Source organism: Lissotriton vulgaris, chromosome 3_1 (genome assembly GCF_964263255.1).
Source record: "Lissotriton vulgaris chromosome 3_1, aLisVul1.2, whole genome shotgun sequence".
NCBI lineage: Eukaryota > Metazoa > Chordata > Amphibia > Caudata > Salamandridae > Lissotriton > Lissotriton vulgaris.
Genome location: NC_141689.1, coordinates 1773918083 through 1773944103, shown reverse-complemented (window position 1 = coordinate 1773944103; position 26021 = coordinate 1773918083). Strand labels below are relative to the sequence as shown.

At 42.0% G+C, this 26021-nt stretch overlaps 1 protein-coding gene across 15 annotated transcripts in view; it reads left to right on the top strand.

Annotated features, from left to right (window-relative positions):
• BLTP1 (bridge-like lipid transfer protein family member 1) overlaps nt 1-26021 on the top strand; it is a 1831302-nt gene that overhangs the window by 1442389 nt on the left and 362892 nt on the right. For 10 of the 15 annotated variants that reach the window (XM_086962202.1, XM_086962198.1, XM_086962206.1 and 7 more), the window contains 3 exons: nt 2497-2590; nt 19516-19578; nt 20704-20951. In XM_086962202.1, coding sequence (XP_086818328.1) covers nt 2497-2590; nt 19516-19578; nt 20704-20951 — 405 coding nt within the window. The remainder of the gene's footprint in view (nt 1-2496; nt 2591-19515; nt 19579-20703; nt 20952-26021) is intronic. The other 5 variants (XM_086962209.1, XM_086962210.1, XM_086962207.1 and 2 more) reach the window with 2 other exon arrangements.

The following is a 26021-nucleotide window of genomic DNA, read 5'->3' as shown; positions in this document are numbered from 1 at the left end:
GTCAGCTCCTAAGTGCCATTAAGGACCAAGATTTTGTTAATTTTAGGCAACGCTTATGATGGATACGGCCTCTATCCATCAGAGTGTATTTTTAAAAACTTTTTATTGCTTATAAGGCACTAAAAGAACGTAATGTCTTTTGTGGTAGGGGTATAATAGCCTTGAGACATACACAAGCCAAGTCAGCTTTCTTAATGACGGGTGCACCTTAAATCTTTTGAGCTAATGGGACCTAGCAGTACCTTAAAGAGGTATAGCTTTTTAATCTTAATGTGTGAATGATTGAGCTTCCAAGCCAACGGAATAGTTAGGATTTAGCTTGGAGGAAAGGGTGAGCGTGTTGACCCTTTTCTGAATAGCAGCAGCGGAAAGCTTTATTTTCCTTATGTACGGAGTTTGGGCCTTCATTTAGGCGGTTGCACAGATTGCAGTTGGATTTCTAGCAGCCGTGTTGGGTATTGGTAGGAGCATGTCCAACTCACTGTACATTACATAATACCCTCTGTGGCCAATTCGAGGACCCCAAGCCGCAAGAAAATACAGATTTCTCAAATGGTATGAAAGTGGGCCTTACAACAGAGGATATTAGAAGGGTGCAATATGGGGTTTACCGCAAGTTTCTTTGAATCCAAAAGTGGGTCCCAGATAAATATGGGACATTTTTGTAAACTTGAGAGGGATCAACAAATATAAGAGAAAAGGCAAATATAGGATTGTGTATTTTGGTAACTAAATGAGACATAGACTGGGTGGGTTTGCGCACTATCCATTTCATTTCCATATTCCAAATCTTGAACTGCACATAACGTCCTGTGTTTCGTAGTGTGAGGCAGGCATTTCCCTTTCAAGATATATTTCCGTTTGGTCATCACCTCAGACATTAGAAAAGGTGTTGTTTGTTCTGGGGGCTTCTGGTCTTCTCTCTGTTTTCAGAGATTGTAGATGTTCCCTTAAATAGATAAGTAGCTCCTAAGAGATATCTATCAGGAAGGTGTGGTCTTATCTCTCCAGACAATCATGTCACAGCTCTACATGCTGAAAGTTTTCCTTAATCTAAAAAGTTACATCCTGGAAGATTTAGGTTATTGGATTGGTGCTGTACTCTTCTCTGTTGAAGTTTCACTATTTAGAAGATGTGACCAACAAGTCTATTTTTGCAGTACAGTTTCGGAGCTTGCTAGGCCTTATTGTGTCCTGCATTCTGTCAGTACCACAGGTAAGACTGTGAGTAAGAATTTTGCTGTGGTTATTTAGGATTTAGTGGTCTTGATTGCAGGATAAGAAATGGGTGAGAGGCCTTTTTTAAATAGGTAGGTTTAAGAAGTGGCCCATGCCTTCTTGAGTGGGTGGGTATAACATATAAAGCATCTGCATGTGAGTGACATTTTGTCAGAAAGGAAGAAATAAATCCACACACAACAACTTTTCGGAGCTCAAAATGATTCTGTTGGCTCTTATGCCTTTTATTCCCAAATTGCAAAACAAGCTGGCTCTGTTGCTAATTTAAAGTTAGATCCCATCTCAACTTACCAAAACTGTAGGTGCCCAATGATTCGTTCGTGGGACCTTCTGAGGAGAGGTATATTGTGAGATGCAGTGCTGGCTCATTGGATGTTCAGTCTTGCTGTGCCTTTTCTTCTTTACTGACCATGCATATGGTGTAAAGCAGATTTAGAATGTGTTTTATATCAGTGATCTGGCTGCTTTGAGTTGTCCCCAGGAGGATTTGATTTAGAAATATTGTTGGTCTGAGTTAGGGAAGCAACCAGACTGGTAGGGTTTCCATCGTTTCTGTTTCAGGCGGGGACAGCCTTTCCATCTAGCATTGCTCCAAAAAGAGTAATATTTATTAGGTATGATCCATCTGATGGATTTGTGGATGCCGGTCGAAAGAGCACAAGATGTCTCTGAAGGAGTACTTGGTTCAAGTTCACTTGGTACTAAGAGATATTTGAGATATGTTGTCCTGCTTGAAGTGTCTTTTGTCCTGGACGTTTTTTGGCAACTGTGTTTAAGAATTTTGTAGTCTCTTATTTTTTACTGGGTGGTGAAGAAGTGTTCTTCTTTATGTGAAACAGTATTGATTTATCTTATTTTTGATGATGCATCCCAACCCCTCCTATATGCTCAATTGCTTTAGTTCTCTAGTGTTGCAGACTGGATTTTGATTTTGGTTTGTATTCTGGCTACCTCAATTTGTCCGCGTATGAATCTACTACTTAGTTTAAAGCTAAAAAAAATTATTAAAAAAATGCTAGTATTCTTATTCTCTGTGTATAACAGCTCAGTGGGGCATCAACTTAGTGGTGATTCCATTTGTAGCTCCACAGTGTCAGAGTTTGAACAATTGCAATATGAAATTCATTACATTTAAGGTTGTGTTCTGGTTTTCAATTAGATCAGCAATGCGGAATGAGTGACTTAAATGCCTTGTCGGCAGACCACTGAGTAGTCTGCATTCCGTACGATGAACTCGAAATCTGGTTTGTCTTGCAGTTCAAAAGTAGGAGATGGCGAAGAGCTTCCAGAAATCCGTGTAGATTCAGCTTCTCCTGCGGGTCCTAGAGTAACCTTCAACATTCAGGATACAGTAAGTACACTCTGTTGCTAGATGGTCGCATGCTGGCAGTGACTGATGATAAGGCAACATTAACTTTATTCAGTCAAGACTGAAAGTGTCAGTCTTTGTAAAACAATATGTGTCATGATTAAAATTCACAAATCTATGTGGCAATGCTGTAACTGTGCATGCTAAAAAAAATGTGTATTTATTGGAAACGCATAAACACTGGAATTCTTCAACATGGATAAGACATCCTGCATCTTCAACAAAAAGCAACATTAATATGTGCCACTAATTTGAGTTTAGCACATGATACTTGTGATAGATTGTGCTTATCTTTTTCTGATCCAATATCGGGCTAGCCGGTGTTATGCTCAATAAATAAATCTTTATGAATTGATCCCTTCTTATAACCTGGTGAGTCTTGAAGTCTTGTGATGCTACCAGTGTTTGATGTATTGTGTGTTTTGAAGCAATGTTGTTGTGCCATTGTTTAATTGTATTACTTTTTTTGTTGTGAATAAATCATCTGTTTCATTTTGTCATGTTTCTGAAAAGTCACAAGGTGGGATGGATTCAGCAATACTGGCAAACAGATGGCGCTATCCCTGCTTAAACCTCTGCTAGCAGCCCACCAAACCTCTGTCATGTAAAAACCAGATGGGAATAGTCACCTGATAGGGAAGTAAGATACCAGGGAAGTGGGTATGGGTATATCTGTCTTCAAGGTTGTCTTAGTGATGGGAAAATACTTGTACCTTACGTTGTTAGTCTAGTGATAAAAGAATGTGCTTAATAAGGCCAGCATCGAGAATCACACACAATGTTTGGTCCTTTAAATGCTTAAAGCAAGTGGCAAAATTAGTACATTTTTAGGACAGAATCTTTATTTGCAAGTGTTTTTTGTGGGTGTAAAATTGGAGCAATTATCCAAAATAATACACCTACCCCAAATAATATGTCTTTTATTGACAGGATACCTTAACATCCCACTAAAGCACTCACACAACACCAGGTTCACGCTGTACCTGCTGCAGGCTTGTTTTGGCTGTATTTCTTTTCTGCCTCAGGATTCAATGTAGTACATATAAATACGGGGTCCCCGTAAGAAAAGGTGTGTTGTACTAGCTGTACTAGCACTTAACAAAGTTCACGAACAAAGTTCACATTTTTATGAAACTTACAAGTATTGCAGTTTATTAACAACACTGAGCACCTATAATGGTGACAAACACTTTATATTAATTGATATTGAATAAGAAGCCCCAAGGTGAGGGGAGAAAGGAAAAGAAAGGGGGGTGCTTAAAGATGTGAAGTTCAAAAAGAGATAGGCATATTTAGTCAAAAAAAACACAATGTTGATACCACAATCAATACAGGATCAAACATGTCAGGGACTTGAGCCGGATGTCCAAAGAAAAAAAGCCGTCGACCTAATCTGACCTATAAAACAGGGGTCGAAACGTCGACGGCTTTTTTTCTTTGGACATCCGGCTCAAGTCCCTGACATTTCCATTTATAGGCTGTGACCGTAGAATGTCTCCTTTCAATGTTTTATTAATTTTGGTCACAAATTTCGGTTTGTTGCATTTGAAATGTTTGATCCTGTATTGTGGTATCAACATTGTGTTTTTTTTTACTAAATATGCCTATCTCTTTTTGAACTTCACATCTTTAAGCACCCCCCTTTCTTTTCCTTTCTCCCCTCACCTTGGGGCTTCTTATTCAATATCAATTAATATAAAGTGTTTGTCACCATTATAGGTGCTCAGTGTTGTTAATAAACTGCAATACTTGTAAGTTTCATATAAATGTGAACTTTGTTCGTGAACTTTGTTAAGTGCTAGTACAGCTAGTACAACACACCTTTTCTTACGGGGACCCCGTATTTATATGTACCACATAGCGCCCAGGTCCCCGTGACTGCATGGGTAAAACCCCCTTTAGTGTAATGTCAGGATTCAATGTAAGCTGCTTGTTGTCACTGCTTATGGGTAGACTGTCTGTGGTGTTCCAACTCAAGAGTCAGCAGAAGGTACAGTTACTTTTTAAAGCCACACTTAGATTGTGATTCAGTTGACACGTAGCTCCCCATTAGAATAGACATTTTTCACATATGCGCTGATCTTCTGGAATTCTCAGAGAATAGAACAACAGATTCATAATCTGGATGAGTGGGGAACACACCTTACTTTTGAAGGAATTACAGTCAGTCAGAAGTCATTACTAACCCTCTTATATCAAGATTAGGTTTCCAAGCAGTTGAATCTCAGGTAAGGTTAATATACGCTAGTTCCATGGATATTCCTTCAAGAAATTAAATTCAACATAAGAATGGAAAGCGGACAATATCTAAAACTGTGTTGCTCTTCTGCATCAGGTTCAGAATGCATCATGGTGTTTAACTGACACTGTAGTTTTTTGAAGTTACTAGTTTTGCTAGGGCATCAAGCAGATTAGTAACTCTGGGCAGTATGCAGTCTCTACGAACCCCAACATTTGACATAGAAAGAATGTAAATATTTGAATATGAGAACTGATCTTAAACAAACCAGGGGTCTCCAAACGTTTCTGTTATAAGAGCTACTTACGTTCAATGAATTCAACCATAGCTGCTCTAATTATTAGTGTTGTAATAATGACCGCAAAAATAACATCAGAGGCCACCATATGCAGGATTACTATCCACATGTTTGGGTTAAACCAAACCATCATAGACCAGTATATAGTGCTTGAGTCTAACTCCACTTTTTGTAGTTTGTGCCTCCAGAAGCATCCCCAGACCAATCTGGAAAGACGATTGAAGGTGTTCCTAAATCTTGGTCATCAGAAGGGATGGTCTCCTACCCTGTCCCTGCCAGTACATTGTTAAGAAATGTGCATTTCAGACTCCAACTCTTAAGTGCTACAGAGAAGGTGAAAAAATAGATTGCACTCAAAGGTTTTTCTTCCTTCTAGTGTCACTTTCGTTCGGCTTCAGAAAGTGCCATGGCAATGTGCCCACACTTATGCCAGCTAAGCAGGCTGTTTTTTTGTGAGTAACAAATTACTATGTTCAAAAATATTAAAGTACAGGTTCCTCTTCTCTCCACTAGTCCTGGCACGTTCAAACAATTCATCATTGGATGACACTGTTGTTGCAGTACCACCTGCACTTTGAAGGCTTAACCTTTTTCTACAACCTCCTTCTTAAGGGGTTGTTTCCAGCCCACCATTTCCGCTGTCACTACCGTAGCCAGTTCCTTTGCTCAGTTCATCTCCGGCATCTGTAAAGGCTGCTTCCTCTGCAGCACTGAACACCATAGTCTTTTTTAATAATATGTTTTATTAGATGTATGCATGTCATTTAAAAAAATGATCGTCAGTGGAGCTGGTATATGTAAACAGCGCACCGAAACAATGAAGTACTTAAGAGTAAAATCATATTCAACCACCCAACCTAACCCTCCTGCCTGTACAACAGTATTTTCTTTTGTGTACAATGGAAGTAAGAAAGTATAATACATTTTGAAGTTGGATTTGTTCTTCAAATATAGAAAAATTCAAATATTGAGAACAGAATTCAGTTATAATACACAATGACTAAATGGCTAATCAAAAACGTGTAAAGCTGCTGTGTCTATATAGAGAGTTTGTCACTGTGGTCCCCTTGATTGTACATCGTCACAGATTACCACACCACCTGACAACCATGCCTTTCTTGTGCAAGGCATTTAGGAGTTCTTATTTTAGTTGGTGTGACAAAAAATTGATGTAACAAAGCAGAATACTTGTGATTTCAAGTGATTCTTCCACAATGTTCAGTAATTTTGATTTATTGAACTTGTTTGATATGTCAGTTTGCATGTTGTCCAATTGTGTGTAAATCCATAATTGTTCTCTAAAGTATTTTCATTTGTATGTATCTTTTTAGTGCACAGCTGAAAGAAAATAGGATGTATATTAATTTAGAAACTTTGGCAAATGTTAGCCTGGACCAGAGAAAATAGGTCTGAATTGGCCCTCTCCCTGCAAAATAAATAGCAGATAATGAATAAGGTGGTCAGATCCAGTTTTTTCTTTAAATTTCTTGTGCAATGGGCAGCTTTTCCATTGCCATTTTCTTCCATGTCTGCCATACTTCAAGACTGGGTGTCATAATCTTTCTTTCCAGTTTCTTACCAGTGCCAAACTGATCTTTGAGTCAGCAGATCTGAGGCCTGTATACAAATCTCCCTGTACTCCAAAATCTGTAGTGCTTTTAATGACAGTTCAGCTACACCCTAAATCAAAGTACAGGGAGTAGGAAAATCCGCAGTAATTGTCTACCTTCTGTCTGTCATAAGTTATGATCAACCACACTCCCCTAAGTCCTTAGATCGATTGTCTGTTTGTCACGGCATTCACTCTGTTGGATACCAGTTGATGTGCTTTGTCCACTGTTTCATAGGCCCTCCATTTGAGCAACAGTATCACCCTTTCAGATCTGTTTCCAAATACAATTTGTAGATGACCATTGATTTTGGTTCAGTCTCGAAGCGTTTAGTTTGTGCTTACCCTCAACCAATTTCAAACTATTCTCAAGTTTTTTTTTAAAGAGAGCTCTGTTTGTTTTGGCCCCTGAAATTAAGGTAAAGCATTTGCCCTAATAAATGCCTTCATTGCCTCCCACAGCGTATGCGTTATAGTTTCAAGAGTGCCATCAATTTTCAAATAGTCAGAGGTGCTTTTTGAGATATCCACCCTATTCACTGACTGAAAGCACACATCTGCCCAACCTCCATCCCTTATCTTTGAGGGCATTATCTATACCAGTCAAGGTAAACATTAATAGAGCTTTGTAGGTTTGTAGGGACTGTTGCAAACAAATGTCTGTGACACATCCCTACGAGGTGTCTACCATGCAGGAAGTGTGCCCTGATGATGACAATTCACGCCCTCAATGCCAAGCTGTACATTGCTCAACACTGCAAGAAGTAGCCCCTCTCGAACTTAAGGGCACTCTCTCATTCCTGCTCTTGAGGACAGTCATGGTTGCAGAAGTCCAAGTTATTGAAGAAACTCAAAGATTCAAGCAGGCCTTGTCCCAGGTCTTGCCATTCTCCTTCTGAGAAGTCGCAAGGACATCATGGTGTCCTACTGTATCTCTCTCAGTCCCCTACTTGAGAAACCGATTTCCCGAATGGGTCCGTTGCACCCCGATTTTCTGAGTCTGTCATCAACATTACAACAGATTAAGGCATTCAAAGAGGCAATACTCTTCATTTCTGGCACCCTACTGGCTCTCTTAGGCACATCTTTGGGCCCCACAGGTCCAAGGAGGCCTCCAATCTGGTTACTGCCAGGGGACGTGCCCTCAGCATGGTCTGTGCCTCTCTTACCCATTTTGGATTCAGCCCCAGCTTCTCAGTAGACTCCATAACTGCCACCACGATCCAGGCCGCTTCCTGCGGCATCAAGGCTGGCACTGAAGTCGCAGATGCTGGAGGAGCACTTCAGTCGTATTTTCTCGTCCGACTCCCGAACAAATCTTTTTCAAACGCGGCTTAAGGCACGTTCTGGCACAGTTCCGACACTACTGGCTCTAATACAGTCTGATAATAACAGTACCCCTGCCCAGGAGTCAACTTACAGTGCTCCAACAGGTTTTTGGATCACACTGTAACCAGGGTCCAGCACTTTTTGACGATAATGGTGAGGATGAGTTTATTCCTCTGTATGATGTTGACCGCTTTTATATGGACCTATGAGAGGCCTGTTGGCTGAACACCTTCCCTGGGCCAGGACTAGTCTCACCCCCTGCCTTCCATGGAGGAATCTACATCATTCGCCATGGTCATGAGACGAGCGGCAGAGGTTTTGGATGTCCAGTTGCCTCCCATTGAGGTGAAAACTAACAACCTCACAAAGGTTCTACAGCCTGGAACCATTACTGCCTTCATGAGACCCTGACCAAGACTCTTGTGGGTGCTTGGAATAAACCCTTCTCTTTTTCACTGGTAGGTAGACAGGTGGCACATCACAAACCCGCTCTGAGTGACCCTAGTTTTTTTGAGGCATTCAGAAACAGAATGTTCTCTTCCACTGGCCTTGTTCTTCTTACTGTCAACACCTGCTGCTTGCCAGTCTAATGTTCACACACCTTGTGGGACTCAGTTACTGAAATTGTGTCAGCTGTTCTGAGGAATTTAGCACTAATTTGGGGCAGACCATTCAAGATGGCTAAGATACTGATAAATACGTAATTCGACCAGGACTAGACACAACAAACCACTTAGGCAGAGCGATTGGCTCTAACGTGGTGCTTATATACCACAGTGGATGAGATCCACTGGCTTCTTGGGTGACATTCAGGCATCACTCATGAATGTGCCTTTTAGTGGGTCACACCTTTTTTATGAGAAGGATGAGTTTGCTTTCAAGCTCTTTGGGGAAAGTAGAGCTGCTGTATACTCCCTTGGCCTTTCTACACAGGCACAGCATTTTCGCCCTCTCAATACATCACTAGGAGTTTAGCCTACAGATAGCATAAGGTCCACCATCCCAGCAATAGGCACCCCAGTTGTTTCCAAGTTAGGTAAGGGGATTCAGCGGACAACACCCAGGAGTTCAGGGACAGTGAACCTCCCAATCCCCAGCCCCTCCAGCAGTGGCCTCCAAGCGTATTTAGTTTCCCCTTTACAGTACACCACTGCCCTGTGAGAGGAAGGATCACATGTTTTCTCCACAGGTGACAAACTATTACATCTGACAGGTGGGTCCTGCAGATAGCCCAGCTAGGTTATTCATAGCCATTCCTTCCACTTCTACATCATCAATTCTAATCAGAGCAGCTTTTTTGGGAACCATTTGTTCATTTTGCTGCAAAAGGTTCAGGGTGTTCTGGACAAATAAGCCATAGAGAGGGTCCTGGCCTTGTACATCAGAACTGGGTACTACTCCTGATATTTCCTTGTGCGGAAGAAGGGTGAGGGCCTTTGACCCTTCAAATTCTTCCAGTTGAAGAACAAATTCAAGATGCTCACTCTGACCAAGGTTCTTTTTGTAACCACTCTAGGTTAGGAGACTGAATGATGCCATTAGACCTGGAGGATGCCCATTTTAATTTTCCTGTTCTGAAACCTGCAGGTGCTATCTATGGTTCATCGTGGGCCACAAACATTTTCAGTGTGCCCTGCTTCTTTTCGGTCCACTAGTGTCCCACTGGTGTTCACAAAAGTGATGGTGATCATCTCTGGCAGTCTTTGGAGGTCTGGTGTACCAGCCTTCTCCTACCACCACCACGACTGGCTGTTAAATGCCGGCTTGCCACAGTTAGATGTAGAATAACTGCAGACGACTGTGAACCTAATCGTACATCACTGGGGTTCATGATCGATCTAATGAAGTTGCACCTGACTCCTTTGCAGATTCTTCCCTTCAACTGAGTCATCCTGGATACCATGCACTTTAAGGTTGTATCTCTGAAAGGTCGGGGTGTTCGGGTTATGGACCCCATATCTCAACCTCTGTCTTGTGTCTCAGTGATGGTGGCTCTGAGGCTTCTTGGTCTACTCGTCGCCTTCATCTTTCTCACCGCCCATGCTGGATAGCACATGCAAGCTCTGCAGTGGTATATGAAGTTTATTGGCCCAGCAGGAGGGTAATCTGTTAGATTCCGTCCATTTTTCAAAGAATACTGCAAAAGATCTGCAGTAGTGTCTGCTCGACTGTAATTGGACCAGGAGGAGACCCTTCTCCCTACCCAAAGCTGACAGTGGTGACTGAAGTTTTACTGCTCGTCTGTGGGCATCATCTGGGAGAGGTGAAGGCAAGAAGACTCTGGTCTCCGTCAGAGACCTGCTTCTACATCAATTTGCTTGAGTTGTGGGCCATACCCTTGGCTTTAAAAACCTTCTTACCATCCAGCAAGGGGAGGCTGGTTGCCTTAACTATGTGGTACTGCAACAAGCAGGGCACCTGTGGTCCTGGACTGTATGCCAGGAAGCCCAGCACCTCTGTACCTGGCGGTGTGTTAGGGCATCTCCCTGACAGTACTCAACCTGGCGGATCTTTGGACACCAAGGTAGCCAAAATCAGCAGGAAAGGTTTGCTAATCACGAATGGAAGCTACACCTGGAGTTGGCATAGGGCATTTTCCAACAGTGGGGAGAACCCTGGCTTGATCTGTTTGCCATAGCTGAGAACATGCAGTGTCAACACTTTTGTGCGTTGGAGTTCCCAAGAAGACTCTTCTCTGAGAGGGGTATGTAACTGTTACCACAGATTTTTTACAACGCATACTATTACAACGCATACTATTACAACGCAGGTCATTTTACAACGGATACCTTTGCAACGCATTACACTACAACGCACATACTATTACAACGCATACCATTACATCGTAAGTATAATTACAGGTAAGTTTATCTTTTTTTATAAACATTTATTAGTGGTATTATGTTATGGGGTACAGGGGTAATTTTAGGTTTTAGGGTTGGGTTTGGGTTTTGGGGTACAGGGGTATTTTTAGGTTTTAGGGCTGGGTTTGGGTTTTGGGGTACAGGGGTATTTTTAGGTTTTAGGGCTGGGTTTGGGTTTTGGGGTACAGGGGTATTTTTAGGTTTTAGGGTTGGGTTTGGGTTTTGGGGTACAGGGGTATTTTTAGGTTTTAGGGTTGGGTTTGGGTTTTGGGGTACAGGGGTATTTTTAGGTTTTAGGGTTGGGTTTGGGTATTGGGGTACAGGGGTATTTTTAGGTTTTAGAGCTGGTTTTGGGGTACAGGGGTATTTTTAGGGTTTAGGGCTGGGTTTGGGTTTTGGGGTACAGGGGTATTTTTAGGTTTTAGGGCTGGGTTTGGGTTTTGGGGTACAGGGGTATTTTTAGGTTTTACGGTTGGGTTTGAGTTTTGGGGTACAGGGGTGTTTTTAGCCCTGGGTTTGGGTTTTGGGGTACAGGGGTATTTTTAGGTTTTAGGGCTGGGTTTGGGTTTTGGGGTACAGGGGTATTTTTAGGTTTTAGGGCTGGGTTTGGGTTTTGGGGTACAGGGGTATTTTTAGGTTTTAGGGCTGGGTTTGGGTTTTGGGGTACAGGGGTATTTTTAGGTTTTAGGGTTGGGTTTTGGGGTACAGGGGTATTTTTAGGTTTTAGGGCTGGGTTTGAGTTTTGGGGTACAGGGGTATTTTTAGGTTTTAGGGTTGGGTTTGGGTTTTGGGGTACAGGGGTATTTTTAGGTTTTAGGGTTGGGTTTTGGGGTACAGGGGTATTTTTAGGTTTTAGGGTTTGGGTTTTGGGGTACAGGGGTGTTTTAGGGTTGAGTTTGGGTTTTGGGGTACAGGGGTATTTTTAGGTTTTAGGGCTGGGTTTGGGTTTTGGGGTACAGGGGTATTTTTAGGTTTTAGGGCTGGGTTTGGGTTTTGGGGTACAGGGGTATTTTTAGGTTTTAGGGCTGGGTTTGGGTTTTGGGGTACAGGGGTATTTTTAGGTTTTAGGTTTGGGTTTTGGGGTACAGGGGTACTTTTAGGTTTTAGGGTTGGGTTTGGGTTTCGGGGTACAGGGGGTATTTTTAGGTTTTAGGGCTGGGTTTGGGTTTTGGGGTACAGGGGTATTTTTAGGTTTTAGGGCTGGGTTTGGGTTTTGGGGTACAGGGGTATTTTTAGGTTTTACGGTTGGGTTTGGGTTTTGGGGTACAGGGGTGTTTTTAGCCCTGGGTTTGGGTTTTGGGGTACAGGGGTATTTTTAGGTTTTAGGGCTGGGTTTTGGGGTACAGGGGTATTTTTAGGTTTTAGGGCTGGGTTTGGGTTTTGGGGTACAGGGGTATTTTTAGGTTTTAGGGTTGGGTTTGGGTTTTGGGGTACAGGGGTAGTTTTAGGTTTGGGTTTTGGGGTACAGGGGTATTTTTAGGTTTTAAGGCTGGTTTTGGGGTACAGGGGTATTTTTAGGTTTTAGGGCTGGGTTTGGGTTTTGGGGTACAGGGGTATTTTTAGGTTTTAGGGCTGGGTTTGGGTTTTGGGGTACAGGGGTATTTTTAGGTTTTAGGGCTGGGTTTGGGGTACAGGGGTATTTTTAACATATTTACAAATAATAAAATAAAAATTAATTTAATTAATAATTTTAATAAAAAATTATATAACAAATAATTAAATTAAATAATACATAAATATTTACATTATATTTTACATTTATATATTAATATTATATACTTACCTATACTTACGTTGTAATGGTATGCGTTGTAATAGTATCTGCGTTGTAGTGTTTTGCGTTGTAAAGGTATCCGTTGTAAAATGACCTGCGTTGTAAAAAATCCGTTGTAATGGTATGCGTGCTAAAAGTACGCGTTGTAACATCATATATCCCTGAGAGGCGTTCAGTTAAGAGTGGACCACAGGACACTTGAATTCCTTCCCGCCACTAACTCTACCCTGAGGTCTGAAGATCGAAAACAACCAGGCCCAAGGCATTCTAGTGTCTCTTAATTGGACCAGGAGGGTGTGGTACTTGAAACCACTGGGCATGAGCATCTGTTCTTCGATCAGGCTGCCACTTCAGGAGGGTCTCCTGTTGCAGCAGTAGAGTAGGGTCTTGCACCCAGGCCTGTGTAATCTACACCTCCATGCATGTAGATTAAGCAGTGGTAGTTGATTACATTCGATCTACCTCCTGAAGTACACAGGATGTCATCTTGTCAGCCAGGCATCCGTCAACAAAATCTGTTTATCCCGAATAATGGAACAAGTTTGTGGCTTGGTTTGGTGTTCATAACATGGATCCTTTGCAGGCCAAACTGTTGGATGTGTTACTGTTTCATTTGTCTTTCGCCTAGCAAGAACGTGCAATAATCTTTGAAAGGTTATCTGTTTGCCCTTTCGGCATTTTTGCATTTACCAGACTAGCCGTCCATTTTCATATCACCCGTTGTGATGCGTTTCCTTGAAGGTTTTTCTTCAATTGTTTCTGGCAGAGCCTTACATGATGCCTCAGTGGCTCATTAATTTGAACTTACTTTTCTTATGCGTTCCCCGTTTGAGCCATTACACAACTGTTCCTTATGTCTACTGACTCTGAAAACTTTTTATTTAATTGCTATCACCTCCGTTCCTAGCATAAGTGAGCTTCAAGCTCTTTTACTTCAGCTGCACAATACCACATTCTTTCAGGGCAAACTATTGCTGAGAACTAGAGCTGCCTTTTTACTGAAGGTTGTGACTCCCTTTCATGTCAAACTCCTCACCCCTTGAAAGAGGAGGGTTAGAGATTCCATTGTTTGGATTCAAAAAGATTACTGAGCTTTTACATTAATCACTACAAAGACCATTTGATGGACAATTTGCTCTTTGTGAGGCTCGATGGGGCTAATAAAGTAAAAACAGTGCTGATCAAGACCTTATCCAGACCTATATCAAGATCTACTGTGCGTTGACCAAAGAGCATCCCCCTGAGGTATTGAGGAGGGCTAATTCCTCCAGAGCCAAGACCACTACATGGGCACGTAGAGTGCCTTTCCTGGACATGTGTCCGTCTGGTACATAGACATTAGGGCATACATTCACAAAGCATTATTGTCTCTGATGGGAAGGACATTTTGGCCATTCGATCCTGCACAACTTTTTTAGTCCGAGTCATTCCAGATGTACTGCTGTTGTATCTGTTCTAAAGTTGAGGAATCTGTTATAAGTAGCCATCAGAATATACGCTACTTACCTTCCATAATCTTTCTGGTGGACAGTTGTCTATCAGATTCCTCACCACACTCCCACCTCCCCATTCTGTGGCATTGTATTATTTCATCTAAAAAGGTTCAAATTTAGAGATCTGCACACTGGTCTGATTAGGCTCTGTGTCCAAGGCTGCAGATGGTGTGCACAAAGAACTGATGTCAACACGCTTGCATGGCACCCATATGTGGCTCAAGCCTTTACTTCTGGGACCAAGCGGAGTCAATGCAGAGCTACTGACACGCAGGGGCTAGGCTGAAAAGTCTTCCAGGGATATTCCAAAGATGAAGAATCAGGTGTTAGAGTATCCACCAGACTAAGCATTACCAAAAGTAAGCAACTTGTTCAACTTTGCCAAAAATGTTTAGTCATTTCTTGCCAAAGGAGTAATATAGACAGTCCCAGAGAAAAAGAAGTGCAACACGTGGCACTACTGCTCGTACATGGTGCCCAAAAATTATGTTGAGCTCAAACCCTTTTTGAACCTTTGGTGCTTGAACACTCTCCTTTGGAAGGATTAAAACAAGACTCTGGCCTATGTTCTTTCGGCTTTAGACTGACTTGTGGCACGCCGTTCTCCATACCCTTTCGAGAAATCACGGTGGTGATGGATGCATCTTTTCTGGAGTGGGAAGGCTACTAGAAGGAGGTAGAGGTCAAAGGCCACTGGTCTCAGATGGAGCAGACACACCATATCAATCTTTCAGAGCCGCCTGCAATATGTCTGGCTCTCAAGGCCTTTCTGCTTCCATCAAGAGTGTCTCTTGCAAGTGCTGACAGATAGTACAACCGCCATGTGGTACTGCAACAGACATGGGCAGTGCATGGTCAAGTGTGCTGTGCAAGGGGTTGTGAGGCTGTGGCACTGGCTGGACCTTCAGGGAATTTCATTGTCTGTAAACCAACTGTGAGGATCCCTAAACACCAGGGGGAAGGAGCTCTGAAGAGACCTTCTAGCCAACCTTGAGTGGCATCTAAGCGTGGCAGTAGTTGAAAGGATTTTCTCCTATTTAGGGGTGCCTTGGGTAGATTGTTTCTCTACCCCAAGAATGCTCATTATCATTTGTGATCTAGTGTTTCTGACCCATGGTGCCCTGGGGGCATATTTTGTCTTCTGTGGGAATCCTATCTCCTTTAGGCTTTCCTGTCTCTGCTTTCCGGGGTTCTGAAGAAGGTCAGGAGCAACAGAGCTCAAAAAGAGGCGGCTGGTCCACCAACAAGTCTGTGCCTCTTTGTCTACCTCTTTGAGATGACCATATCCCCCCAAAACAAGGCAGGGTTGTACACTCAAACCCTCACAACATCCACCACCACACACTGAGATTGAGCAAGACCAACTATAAGTAGATATGATCTGCCCACAGATCTGACCATGATTTTGGTTGTTCTCCACCCTTTGAAAAGTTCAATCCATTCTGGCCAGTTAGTGGCCTATTGTGAGGAAAGTCAAGGAGGCCTGATATAGGCGAAGCTCTCTGGTGTTCTCCTGTTTGTACTGGGTTTGACCCAGCCAGGCCTTGCCTTGAGCACTGTTAAATTTCATTTGTCAGCCCACTCCGCCTTTCTATGTTTGTCTGATGAGCCCTACTGAAGTCATCATCTGTAATGCAGTATTTGAAAGTTATACATATATTTCCTTGCTCCTTTTGTTAGGCCCTTGTCGGACCTTCATTTGGTTATTACCTTCTTAATATGCACACCTGTTGAGCCTATGCACAACTGTTATTTTAATCTACTGAGCCTCAAAACGGTCTTTCTCATTTTGGTTACTCCTACGCACAGTTTCTTTGAACTGCAAGCACCACATCCCACCACCTTTCTGGATAAGCTTGTGCTTAAGACCCAGGCATTATTTATGCCAACATTGTTGTAACCTTTCATGTAGGGCATTCAGTCACCCTCCCCACTTTCTTCTCTCCGTCACATATATCGTAGGAGGAGAAACCACTGTACTGGTTGGTCCCCAAGGGAGGCCTTACCTTTTGTTTATCAATCAGACTATTGAGTGATGAGTAGATGCTCACCTGTGGGTTTCTCTAGTGTTAAGACGGGAATGGCTGTCCAGAAATGGACCTTTCCCAGATGGTTCGTTCTCTGCATAAAAATATGCTATGCCATGCTCAAAACGTAGCCTCCGGAGGGCCTTACGCCTCATTCTACAGGAGCGAAGGCTCCCCCTACAGCTTAGGCCAGAAGTGTTTTGGTGCTGGGCAGCTGCAGCTACACTGGGGTCATCAGATTAACTTCTGCATAAACTCGATCTTGTTGATATGGTCTTGTCACCGTCATTGTCTCTAATCCCACCTTGCCCATGATCAAGACTGATCTATCCTTTTTGTCTCTAAATGACACTTGAAGGATGAAGCCCAATGGCTAGGAGTGTTCGGTACTGTACACACGCCAGGTGGCACATGGACATTAATACTTCACCAGCCATTCCTGCTTTGGCTCTAAGGTTTGCAGGGAGGACCATTTTGTCAGCTGGGTCCTGCAGGATTTCGTGGTATGAAGTTCACCCCTCAGACCCTCCAACATTTGGCTGTTACTGCTTTGGTATCTATCTGGTATCGAGTTCAGTGAAGATTGTTCTCCTGAAAGAATAAGTGTTCTCTGTGGCATGAAAAAGATTTTCCCTCTGAACTAAAAGTCTATCAAAATCTTTGACTGTCTGGAGGGTTATTACATTCAGAATAAAACTGGTTCAGCCGAAGAATTGATTTTTAAATATAATATATGTAGCACTTCCCCATGTTGTGCTTCGAATGTTGTCATACTCACCAGAGAAAGCTATTCTATACTACTGCAATATGTGTACAACTTGCACAGAACTTATTGTCAAACCTCAGTTTTGGCTATTGCAACTCACTCAAGAACTTTTTTTCAGGGCATGTAAGTTAAGAAAAAAAAACAGTAATCACTATTCCTTTTACGTTTAGGGTTTCAAAATTACAATTGCATTTACACAGAACCGTTACATTTTAAAATGCAGAGAATGCACTCATGCAGTTGGGCCCAATTTTAATTTTCTTATTACATTTTTAGTAGGATTCTTTAATATTTTACAATTAATTTTCTTTGTTGTGCTTGGAACCTTAATTAGCTGAGATTGAAACTTCGTTGCCAAAGGGAGGTCTGTATTAAACAGAAAAGAATGCCAAAACTGTTGGTAGCCCTTTGAAAATGTAAATGTGACTTAAATAGGATGGATAACTTGCACCTAACAGTCATAGGTCGCTGCAATGTTATAAAAATGCAGTTTCTGCCCAAGGTTTTATATTTTGTCCGTACTATCCCTTTATTATTTACTAATAAGTGGTTTAAGGAAATAGAGGGTATTTGTAATCACTTCATATGGGCCAAGGGCAGAACCCGAAGATCCATAAAGATGCTGGCACTATCTAAAGAACGGGGGGGCCTCGCAGTACCTGACTTTAAGACATATTATTTTGCTTCAGTCCTTCAGTATTGTAAGGGACTCCTTGGTGGGAATATGAAAGACATTTGGAGGGGTAACACTGGCATTCCGGATATATATGAACTGCTGGTTTTGGACTCTAATAAGGGACTTTTTACCTTTAAGGAGCTAAACTACTATAATAGAACGAAGTTCAAGGTGTTGGGTGCTGCCATTTCAGCGTGGTCAAGTATCCGGAAGAAAATTAAATTAGGGAGAATTAACTTTTACACCCCTTTATACATGAATTAACTTCTCCCAGAGGTATTCCATGATCAAGTGAATAGGCGGTGGAATAATCTTGGTGTTAGTATAATTGGAGACATCATAGACCAATCAGGGTTAATAACATTTGAAAAGGCACAACAGCTATACAATCTGGATCGGAGAGATTTTTTTAAATACCTACAAATAAGATCAGTCCTGCAAAGGAAACAAGCAGGTAATTGTAAATTAACTAGGGCAGACCTGATGGAATGTATTCGAGATGAGAAGGGATGTTCAATCTCTCAACTATATGGTGCACTATGCCAGTATAATGAGGATGACAGAGGAAAGGTATTTGACAAATGGAAAAGTAAATTAAACTTAGTTGGGAATGAGGCTGAAAAATCGCTTACGTTAGGAAATACTATCTTGAAGGTTGCAAACCTGCAGGCACAATATTATAAGACTCTATTTGAACTACATTACACACCACATAGAATAGCTCGCTGGGGGGGGTACGAGTGGGATCCTCTGCCCAAGATGTCAGAGCACGGCAGCTGACACAATACACATGTTTGCAGCTTGTCCTAAACTAGACCCCTTTAAAAAAGCTATGGAAGAATTTTTTTAAATGGAATTGGATATTCCTACTAAACTAACTAATGAGATCATGGTTCTTGGGGTGGCAAAGGAGGGGCAGGATGTACCCCATCAAGAATTTTTGTTTTTTGCAATGACGCTGAGCCGGCTTTGTATTGCAACAGTATGGAAAGACTCTAATCCTCCTTCGTTTCAACAATGGCTCTCGAAATTATTAGCTATCTATACTCTAGAGAAAGCCTTATATGAAAATAAGGCGTTAGTGCAAAGCGATTGGGGAAACAGATTTGGGCCCCAGTAGAAAAATGGAAATTTAAATTAGATGGGTAATTTAAAAGGGGGATAGACTTATGCTTGTTTATTCTTAGAGGATTATAGTCGACGGTGTTAAAAATTGCTTAGCCCTCTCCTGACTTTTTTTTTTTGCACTTCGTTTGGTACTTTAAGTGACTAGGCTTTAATTGAATGATTTATGTTGTAATAGATAGATATGCCAAAATAATTAATTGTTTACACTGTGATTTTCTGATGATGAAATACATTTAAAAAAAAAAAAAAAAGAAAATGTAAATGTGGTACACCAAACCATGCAAATAGACTATAGATAACCTTGTTCCAAACAGGTTTATGAACAGAAATCAAAATGACGTGAACAGAGTTTATCCAAGTATACACTTATATATCTATTACCTCATCTCTTTCTTAGAAAGAGAGACCTGCTTGTGACACTTAGTTTCCACCTTGTCCAATTAAAGGTACCTGGTGTTACAGAGAACGTTAACAAGAAAAGAATAATGTATATCCTAGCAGATGCAGTATGAAAATTATCTAGTGGCATTGTATATTAATTCTCTGCACCTCAAATATAGAAGAACGAGTGAATAGAGTATAATACCTCATAGCAGTATTGCCACTTAAATTTGTGTCGTCTCACTTGTTTGTTCTTTATTATTAATTGTAAGAACATGAAATGTTTTAAATAAATGTCTCTTTTTTTGTTCACTTTAATGAAGTTGAATAATACAGTTATGGGAATTACTCGACAATGCAGCGTCCCAGGGGATGGGTATTTCCAGGTATTTTTCAAAAATAAGAAGTGGACTCTTCCACGGAAATTGACTAATCCACCTTGCACAAGCTCTGTTTCTTGACATCACCCCTATCAGACATGCAAGCTTTGCAAATCAGAATGTAGATCGACTGTGTTTGCTTTTATTAAAAATGTAAAACATCATAGGCTGTAGATATTTACTATTCAAAAAAAGAATGTATCCAGAAAAATAATGTGATTTGACAGTACTTGGTAAAATCTACCTCCCCTCACTGTACACCTAGAATTATAGATTAGCTAGGCCTTTCTTAGTGGCCTCAGCAGCAACACCCATTTCAGAATTATTATTCTGTGAACCTTGTACACTACATGTTCCTGGCCAAAACCATTTGCAGTTTTCTGGCCTTCTTGTGTAATAGTGCTTACAGGGCAACATATAGATTTCCTTTAAGGTTATTTATATTATCCTGTTTTTGTAATATTCCAACTACATTCCTTCAAATTGGTCCAAGTACAATGTTGTATATCTACCTGAAAAACTGCTCCTCCAGACAGGCAAGATCAAAATAGAGCATAACAATTGCATTAAGGTGAATGAAAGCGTTTCTTCAGTGATGCACACATCCTTAAAGGGAATATGCCTTCATGGTTTTATCCACAATAATTTCCCAAAACACTGTTGAATGCACAATTATCTTTTCACAGGAGGCTATATCGCTATACATTCTGGTGTGCATCAGTTTGCATGCTTTTTTATTCACTAATGTTCCATTTATGGATAATCTGAACATTTCCTAAACCTCTCTAAATTCTTGGGTGTTTCTAATTGGTTTTAATCACTTAAGCAAGGGCAGTGGCACATTGACTTAATGGATCTTCGATTTGATTTTCAGCTTTGGTATTTTTTCACTTGGTAACGGTTTCTGCTTTCTCTACTCAGAACTCCTGTTTGCTGCTGATTTCTAATTTCTTCATTTAGTTTAATTTCCATCAACATGTCATAGCTTTCATTCTTCGTGCTTCAAAATTTGATGCTTCTGTCTTTTCTAAAAGAGAAACTGTTCAACATTTATTTTCTACAACAATTCTGTTTTCTAGTTTTAATTTAGCCTAAATGAATAACCAAGTACCGATTTCTTTTCACAATCAGTTTCCAGAGGAGACAGAAGTTGACCTTTTGTCCGTGACCATTGATGGTCCATCATCCCATTACTCACCATTTAGTGAAGCATCAGGCTCAGTGTTCAGTTCACCTAATACTCCAGTAGTCTTCTCACCAAGCGTTCCCTTCCAGCCCGAAGAGGCAAGGCGGGAGGAGACATCGTCCTCATCCAGCGAAGAGGAAGAAGAGGAACACGAGAAGGAGAGATTGAAAGTGTTCATGAGCAGGAAACCACAGTAAGTGTACTGTGGCCTAACATGTTCTCCTAAGTTAAACACCTTAAAACAAATAGTAATATCTATAAACTACCCACAAGTGTGTAGTGCTTATTTGTCATAATGAATAACATTTCTGATTTGAATTCTTATAGGAAAATATGTTTTTTATATTGTGTTACCAGAAAGTCATCCAGATGCAGATGGTTTACTTATGTATGTTAAGGGTTAACATCCCTAACACCAGCTTTCAAGCATTAAAAAATGGCTTGTGTTATATTGGCTATCCCAGTAATTGCTACTTTACTTGCATTCTCTGCTACTTCACTTGCATTCTCTGCTACTTCCGCTGGGTGAAAAGGGATGCTAACATTCACTTGACTGACTAGTTCTGTGGTTAAATTCCCATTGTTGCCGATGGATAGTTATCAATATTAATTTGGTTACTAGTTCAGTACTCGGCGCATAATGTGTTTCTTGTACAGGCTGAAGCACCATGGAAAGTCAAATCTGTTGAAATGGAGGTGGCAAAATACATGATTTAGTGACTTTTGCAGAAATTATGTAGCATTTGTTTTTGGTGTTTGTTTTTTCTCCACATGTTCAACATATTGGATGTATAGTTGGTTTACAAGAACATATTTGGGGGCAAATTGCATCATGCTTCAGAAACCTGTAAACAGACCATGATCTCTTTATCGATTTTAGCTTCTATTAAGATCCTTTACACTGCATAGCAGTTTTGATTATGGAATTCTGTAGGCAAGTAGGATCTGCTTTCATGGTTGCCTCACATTTTGCTGGTGTCTAGTCTGACTGGGATCCTGTTAATCAGGACAACAATCACTGTGCTCTCTCCCTAAATTGGACTTGGTAAGTACTTTGGTACCTTGCTAATTGGTTCCTGGTGTACCCTTCTAAGTCCCTAGTATATGGTACTGAGATACCCAGGCCCATCACAGTCTGTGTCATCTGGTGCTAGCACCACTCACAGCAGATATAAGTTTCCTTATATCTGAGGTCACAGCACTTAAAACCTATAAGTCACGCCTAAGGTAGACCTTTCTATCCTGAAGTCAGGATGCTTGGTTATAAGTGTGAGGTTGCCCTGCAAGGGCAGGACCCCCCCCCCTTCAAACCTAGGAGTCGTTGCTCCTGGCTTTGTAAGTGCGGTCAACCATTTTAGACATGTAGTGGACATCAAGTAAATTACGAGATGTCTAACTATATATTAGCTGCACCGAAACCAGTCATGTTTGGTGTCAAACATGTTGGAATCCTATCCCAACACTGATTCCAGTGTTGGACGTACATGTACTAGGGGGGCTCCCCTAGGGAGCCCCTCTGTATTCCCGGTACCAGCCTTTCAGGGTCTAACAGCAAGCTAGTGCTGCTGCCGACCACAGACACGATTCTGCCCTCCTGCTGCTGAGCCAGGCTCGAGCAGTGGAAGGCAAAACAATAGGTTTCCTGTCACAGGGAGGTGTAACAACTTCCTATACAGGAATTAGTGTATTGGGCTGGAATGGGGGCGCTTGCCAGCAACACCAGACTGCTTTGAAGGGCACATTTGGTGCCCTCCTTGCATACTCCAGTTGGAGCCCGTTCAGGGAGCCGTTGGTACCTGCTCTGGAGCGAAAATGGACAAAGGACATGGGAGTATCCTCCCCTATGTCAAGCCCCTTCACTGGGAGGACTCCCTGAATCGTCCCAACCCTTTCTCTACAGTACTTAAGTCTTCAGAAACATTGTGGCACAAGATTCAGATCCAAAACCACTTCATCTTCAACTGTCTGGGCACGTTGGACTTTGTTTTGGGAATCGAGATTGCAACTGCAAGACTCCTGCTAGTCCTGATCTAGTCGTCCTGCCAGTCTTCTGCATTGTCTGTGCCTTCGCTCCATACAGGTTCTTCACCAGGCCTGTGGGCATCCAAGACACTCGAAGGAATCTCCCTTGGAGTGAAGGAGTCACTTCCCTGCATCTTCAGGCACCGCAACTAAGGTGACCTGTCTTCTGCTCCTGACGTCCTACAGACTCCGGAAGGCTCAGCAACACAGGTGGTGGTTCTGCAACTCCTTTGAGGCCTACCCTGTCTTCACAGTAAGTTTGAAGTCAGTATCACTCGTCTGAACTGCTGGAGCAGTACCCCTATGCACCTCATCGACTTGTCATTGACTCTCTTCCCCAGAAATCTTCAGGCTCTAAGAATCTCCAGCATCTCCTGCTACAAATATCTTCGTCCTCAGCGCATCCTCTGCACCATGGGCCTGCATTCTTGGTGAGCTGCTCGAGGTCCTCTTGCGGCTCGAGATCCTCTTGCGGCTCCTGTTCCTTCGGACTTGTGGTCCTCTTGAGGGTCTTCTGTTGCTCCAGTGAGCTACCCTGCTCGCTCGGGCCTGCTCTGACTCTTCTGCACTTGGTGACTTGCTGGTCCTGACACTTCACCTCGCTTTTTTCGTCTGTTGCTGCTGCCAAGGCTTATTGGTGCTCCCACCAGTCACCAACCCCTTGACTCTTGACGTGGGACAACTCGTGATCAGCTCCTGGTTTTCCACAGCGTCGCCTGGTCCTCACAGCTGCAGCAACTAGGTCACCGTCAATTCTCCTGCATCTTTGTTCATCGTCGTCATTGCTCTTCCATGCCTCCTGGTCATTTCTGAGTGGCATAGAATCTGTCCCCTCTGCTTGCAGGTACTCTTCTGCAAGAATCCACCCTTAAATTCCACTAGACTCTTTCACCTTCTTCGCCAGCGGCATCTTCACTGAAGTTTTCCAATATGGTCTACGGCGGCTTCCGATGTCACTTGACACCTATGCACCCGGCTTCCCTGGTGTAGGTTGCCCGGTTACTGGGGTATCCACAGGTGGGGTGACTCTCCAACCATCCATCTTCCACGGGTTTTCTTCAGAGTCCCCTGGGAAGGAGCCTTCTTCTTGAAAACTGCAACCACGAGTTCCCCATTGACTTGTATTGCGCACACTATCATGTTCCCACTCTGCATGTTCCTGGGTACTTACCTTGAGCGGTTTCCCAGCTCTTCTAATTCTTCTGGGTCCAGTCTTGATTTCGGTCGTGGTTTTCATTCTACTTTATTAGTATATGGTTTGGTCTCCCCCTGGAGAACACTGTGTATTGGTGCTACTTACCTGTTCTATTGTTGAAATATTGTGGGTATTGTGATTATATCTCCGGGTAGGAGATTTCTCAATCTGTTACTGAGTGTTTATAATAAATACATATTTTTATAACTACACTGTGTGGTTCTTTTTTACCTAACCTATACCACATTAGTACCTGCTAAAACAAGCTCCTTTACACTCCTTCTGGACTAAGCCTGAAGGCTGCTTTCCACAGCTACCACTTAGAGAGATTTCCATGGTTGTCTAAGACCACTAACATCACCATAAGAGTTGCCTGGATTAGTGCAGGGTGCTTTACCTAAATAAGTGTGCACCATATACGTAGGGAGCCTCCTACAAATTCCAACCTAGTTTGTGTTTCATTCTAATTTGCAATAATCCAAAGTTTCAGTAGGCAGTGATTCTGGTTGCTCGACATTCGCAGAGGAATATATGGCACATGAATGTTTTCCTTTTTATCAAGGGAAAACATATAGTGCACGTCTCACCTTCTGGGACAGTAAGACAGCAGGCTCTTTCACCAAGGCCGAAACTGCCTGTAATTGCATGAATATCTCCTCTGAAGCTGAGATTTATTAACATGATCTACCTTGGAAGGCGCTTGACATAAGTAATAACTTAAAATCTTTTTTTTTTAAACACCAGAACCTCACCATTACAATTAGGTGGATGAGGTTCTGTATATGGTGCCATCAAATCCACCAATCTTGATCTACTTGCAAATTAGTTGTACTGGAATTTTTTCTCCAGCTTAGTAAGAAAAATTTAACCTGTAAACATGGAGATAATGTGTCTGTCCTTTCTGTCTTTGAGGGAAGCTGATAGAGCTTTCTTTATTTGACATCCTAGTGATGTCTTAGTTTTGAATAGAGTATTTAACCAGTTCTTTACTTTACTGCTCAGCAGGACTAAAATATTGTGTGGCTTCATTTAACCATTTCATTATTGTGATGTCAGTGACATTGCCCTTAAAAGTGGTTTCATGGTGGCAATAATTTCAGCCAAGAGAGGGAAAGAGCTTGAAGTCTTGAAAACGTTTTGCCATGTGCCATGTTTTTAAAGACGAAGGTACTTTGAGGGTTGAATCAGCATTCCTTCCTAAGACAGTGATGGAGTTAATCCTTATCCAACATCAAAATTGCACTTTTTTTCCCCTCTCTATATTCATCTAAAACGGAGGTGACGCTGCATAAGTAAGAACTAAAAAACCCTCTCAGTCACTTCATTTCCATATCTATCTTGTACAGATTAGTCAGGGAGCTTTTTGTTATCTTGTGGAGCTCTAGAAATGTGAAGTTAAATTGAGTAGTTCTTGATGGATGCATCTAGGAGTTTCACGAGGCATCCACAACGTTTCTACCAGGAGAAATAATTGCGCAAGCCACCAAGTGAACTGTAGCCTCTTCTGCTTTCTCAAGAGGGGTGCCTTTGAAGAAGGTCTGAAAGGCAGCCACTGGATCTGCTCTCCATGCCTTTGCAAAAACTGATTCAGGTGACAGGGGTGACACTGTATTCAGAAGACCAGTCTCCATCACTTCCTTGTGATCCCCAACGTTTAAAAAGAAAAAAAAAGCTTTATTTGTCAGTTTTGTAAAACATTACAATTGAAAAATAGCAAGCAGAAGCATGCATGGTGGAAGGTGCATTAAACTTATCATATCATGCCATTGTATCAACATTTTCCAAGCATATTTAAGCATCCCACTTTCCCCCAAGGAAATCTGTGTGTACCCTGCAGATATGCCCCATTCTGCGTCAGTGGCACAATGGGGTTGGGTATCTCGTCATCATTTCACCCTGCACTGCCATCAGTGCTATCACAGTCCAATGAAGTTGTTTCTGAGTTTGAATCTATGAGAGTGTCATATAGGGCTCGCCAGTTAACTAAGTCATTGTGCACTTTATTGCCTTGTCTGTAAGTTTCATGTGGGCCTCTTCCGCCAACCT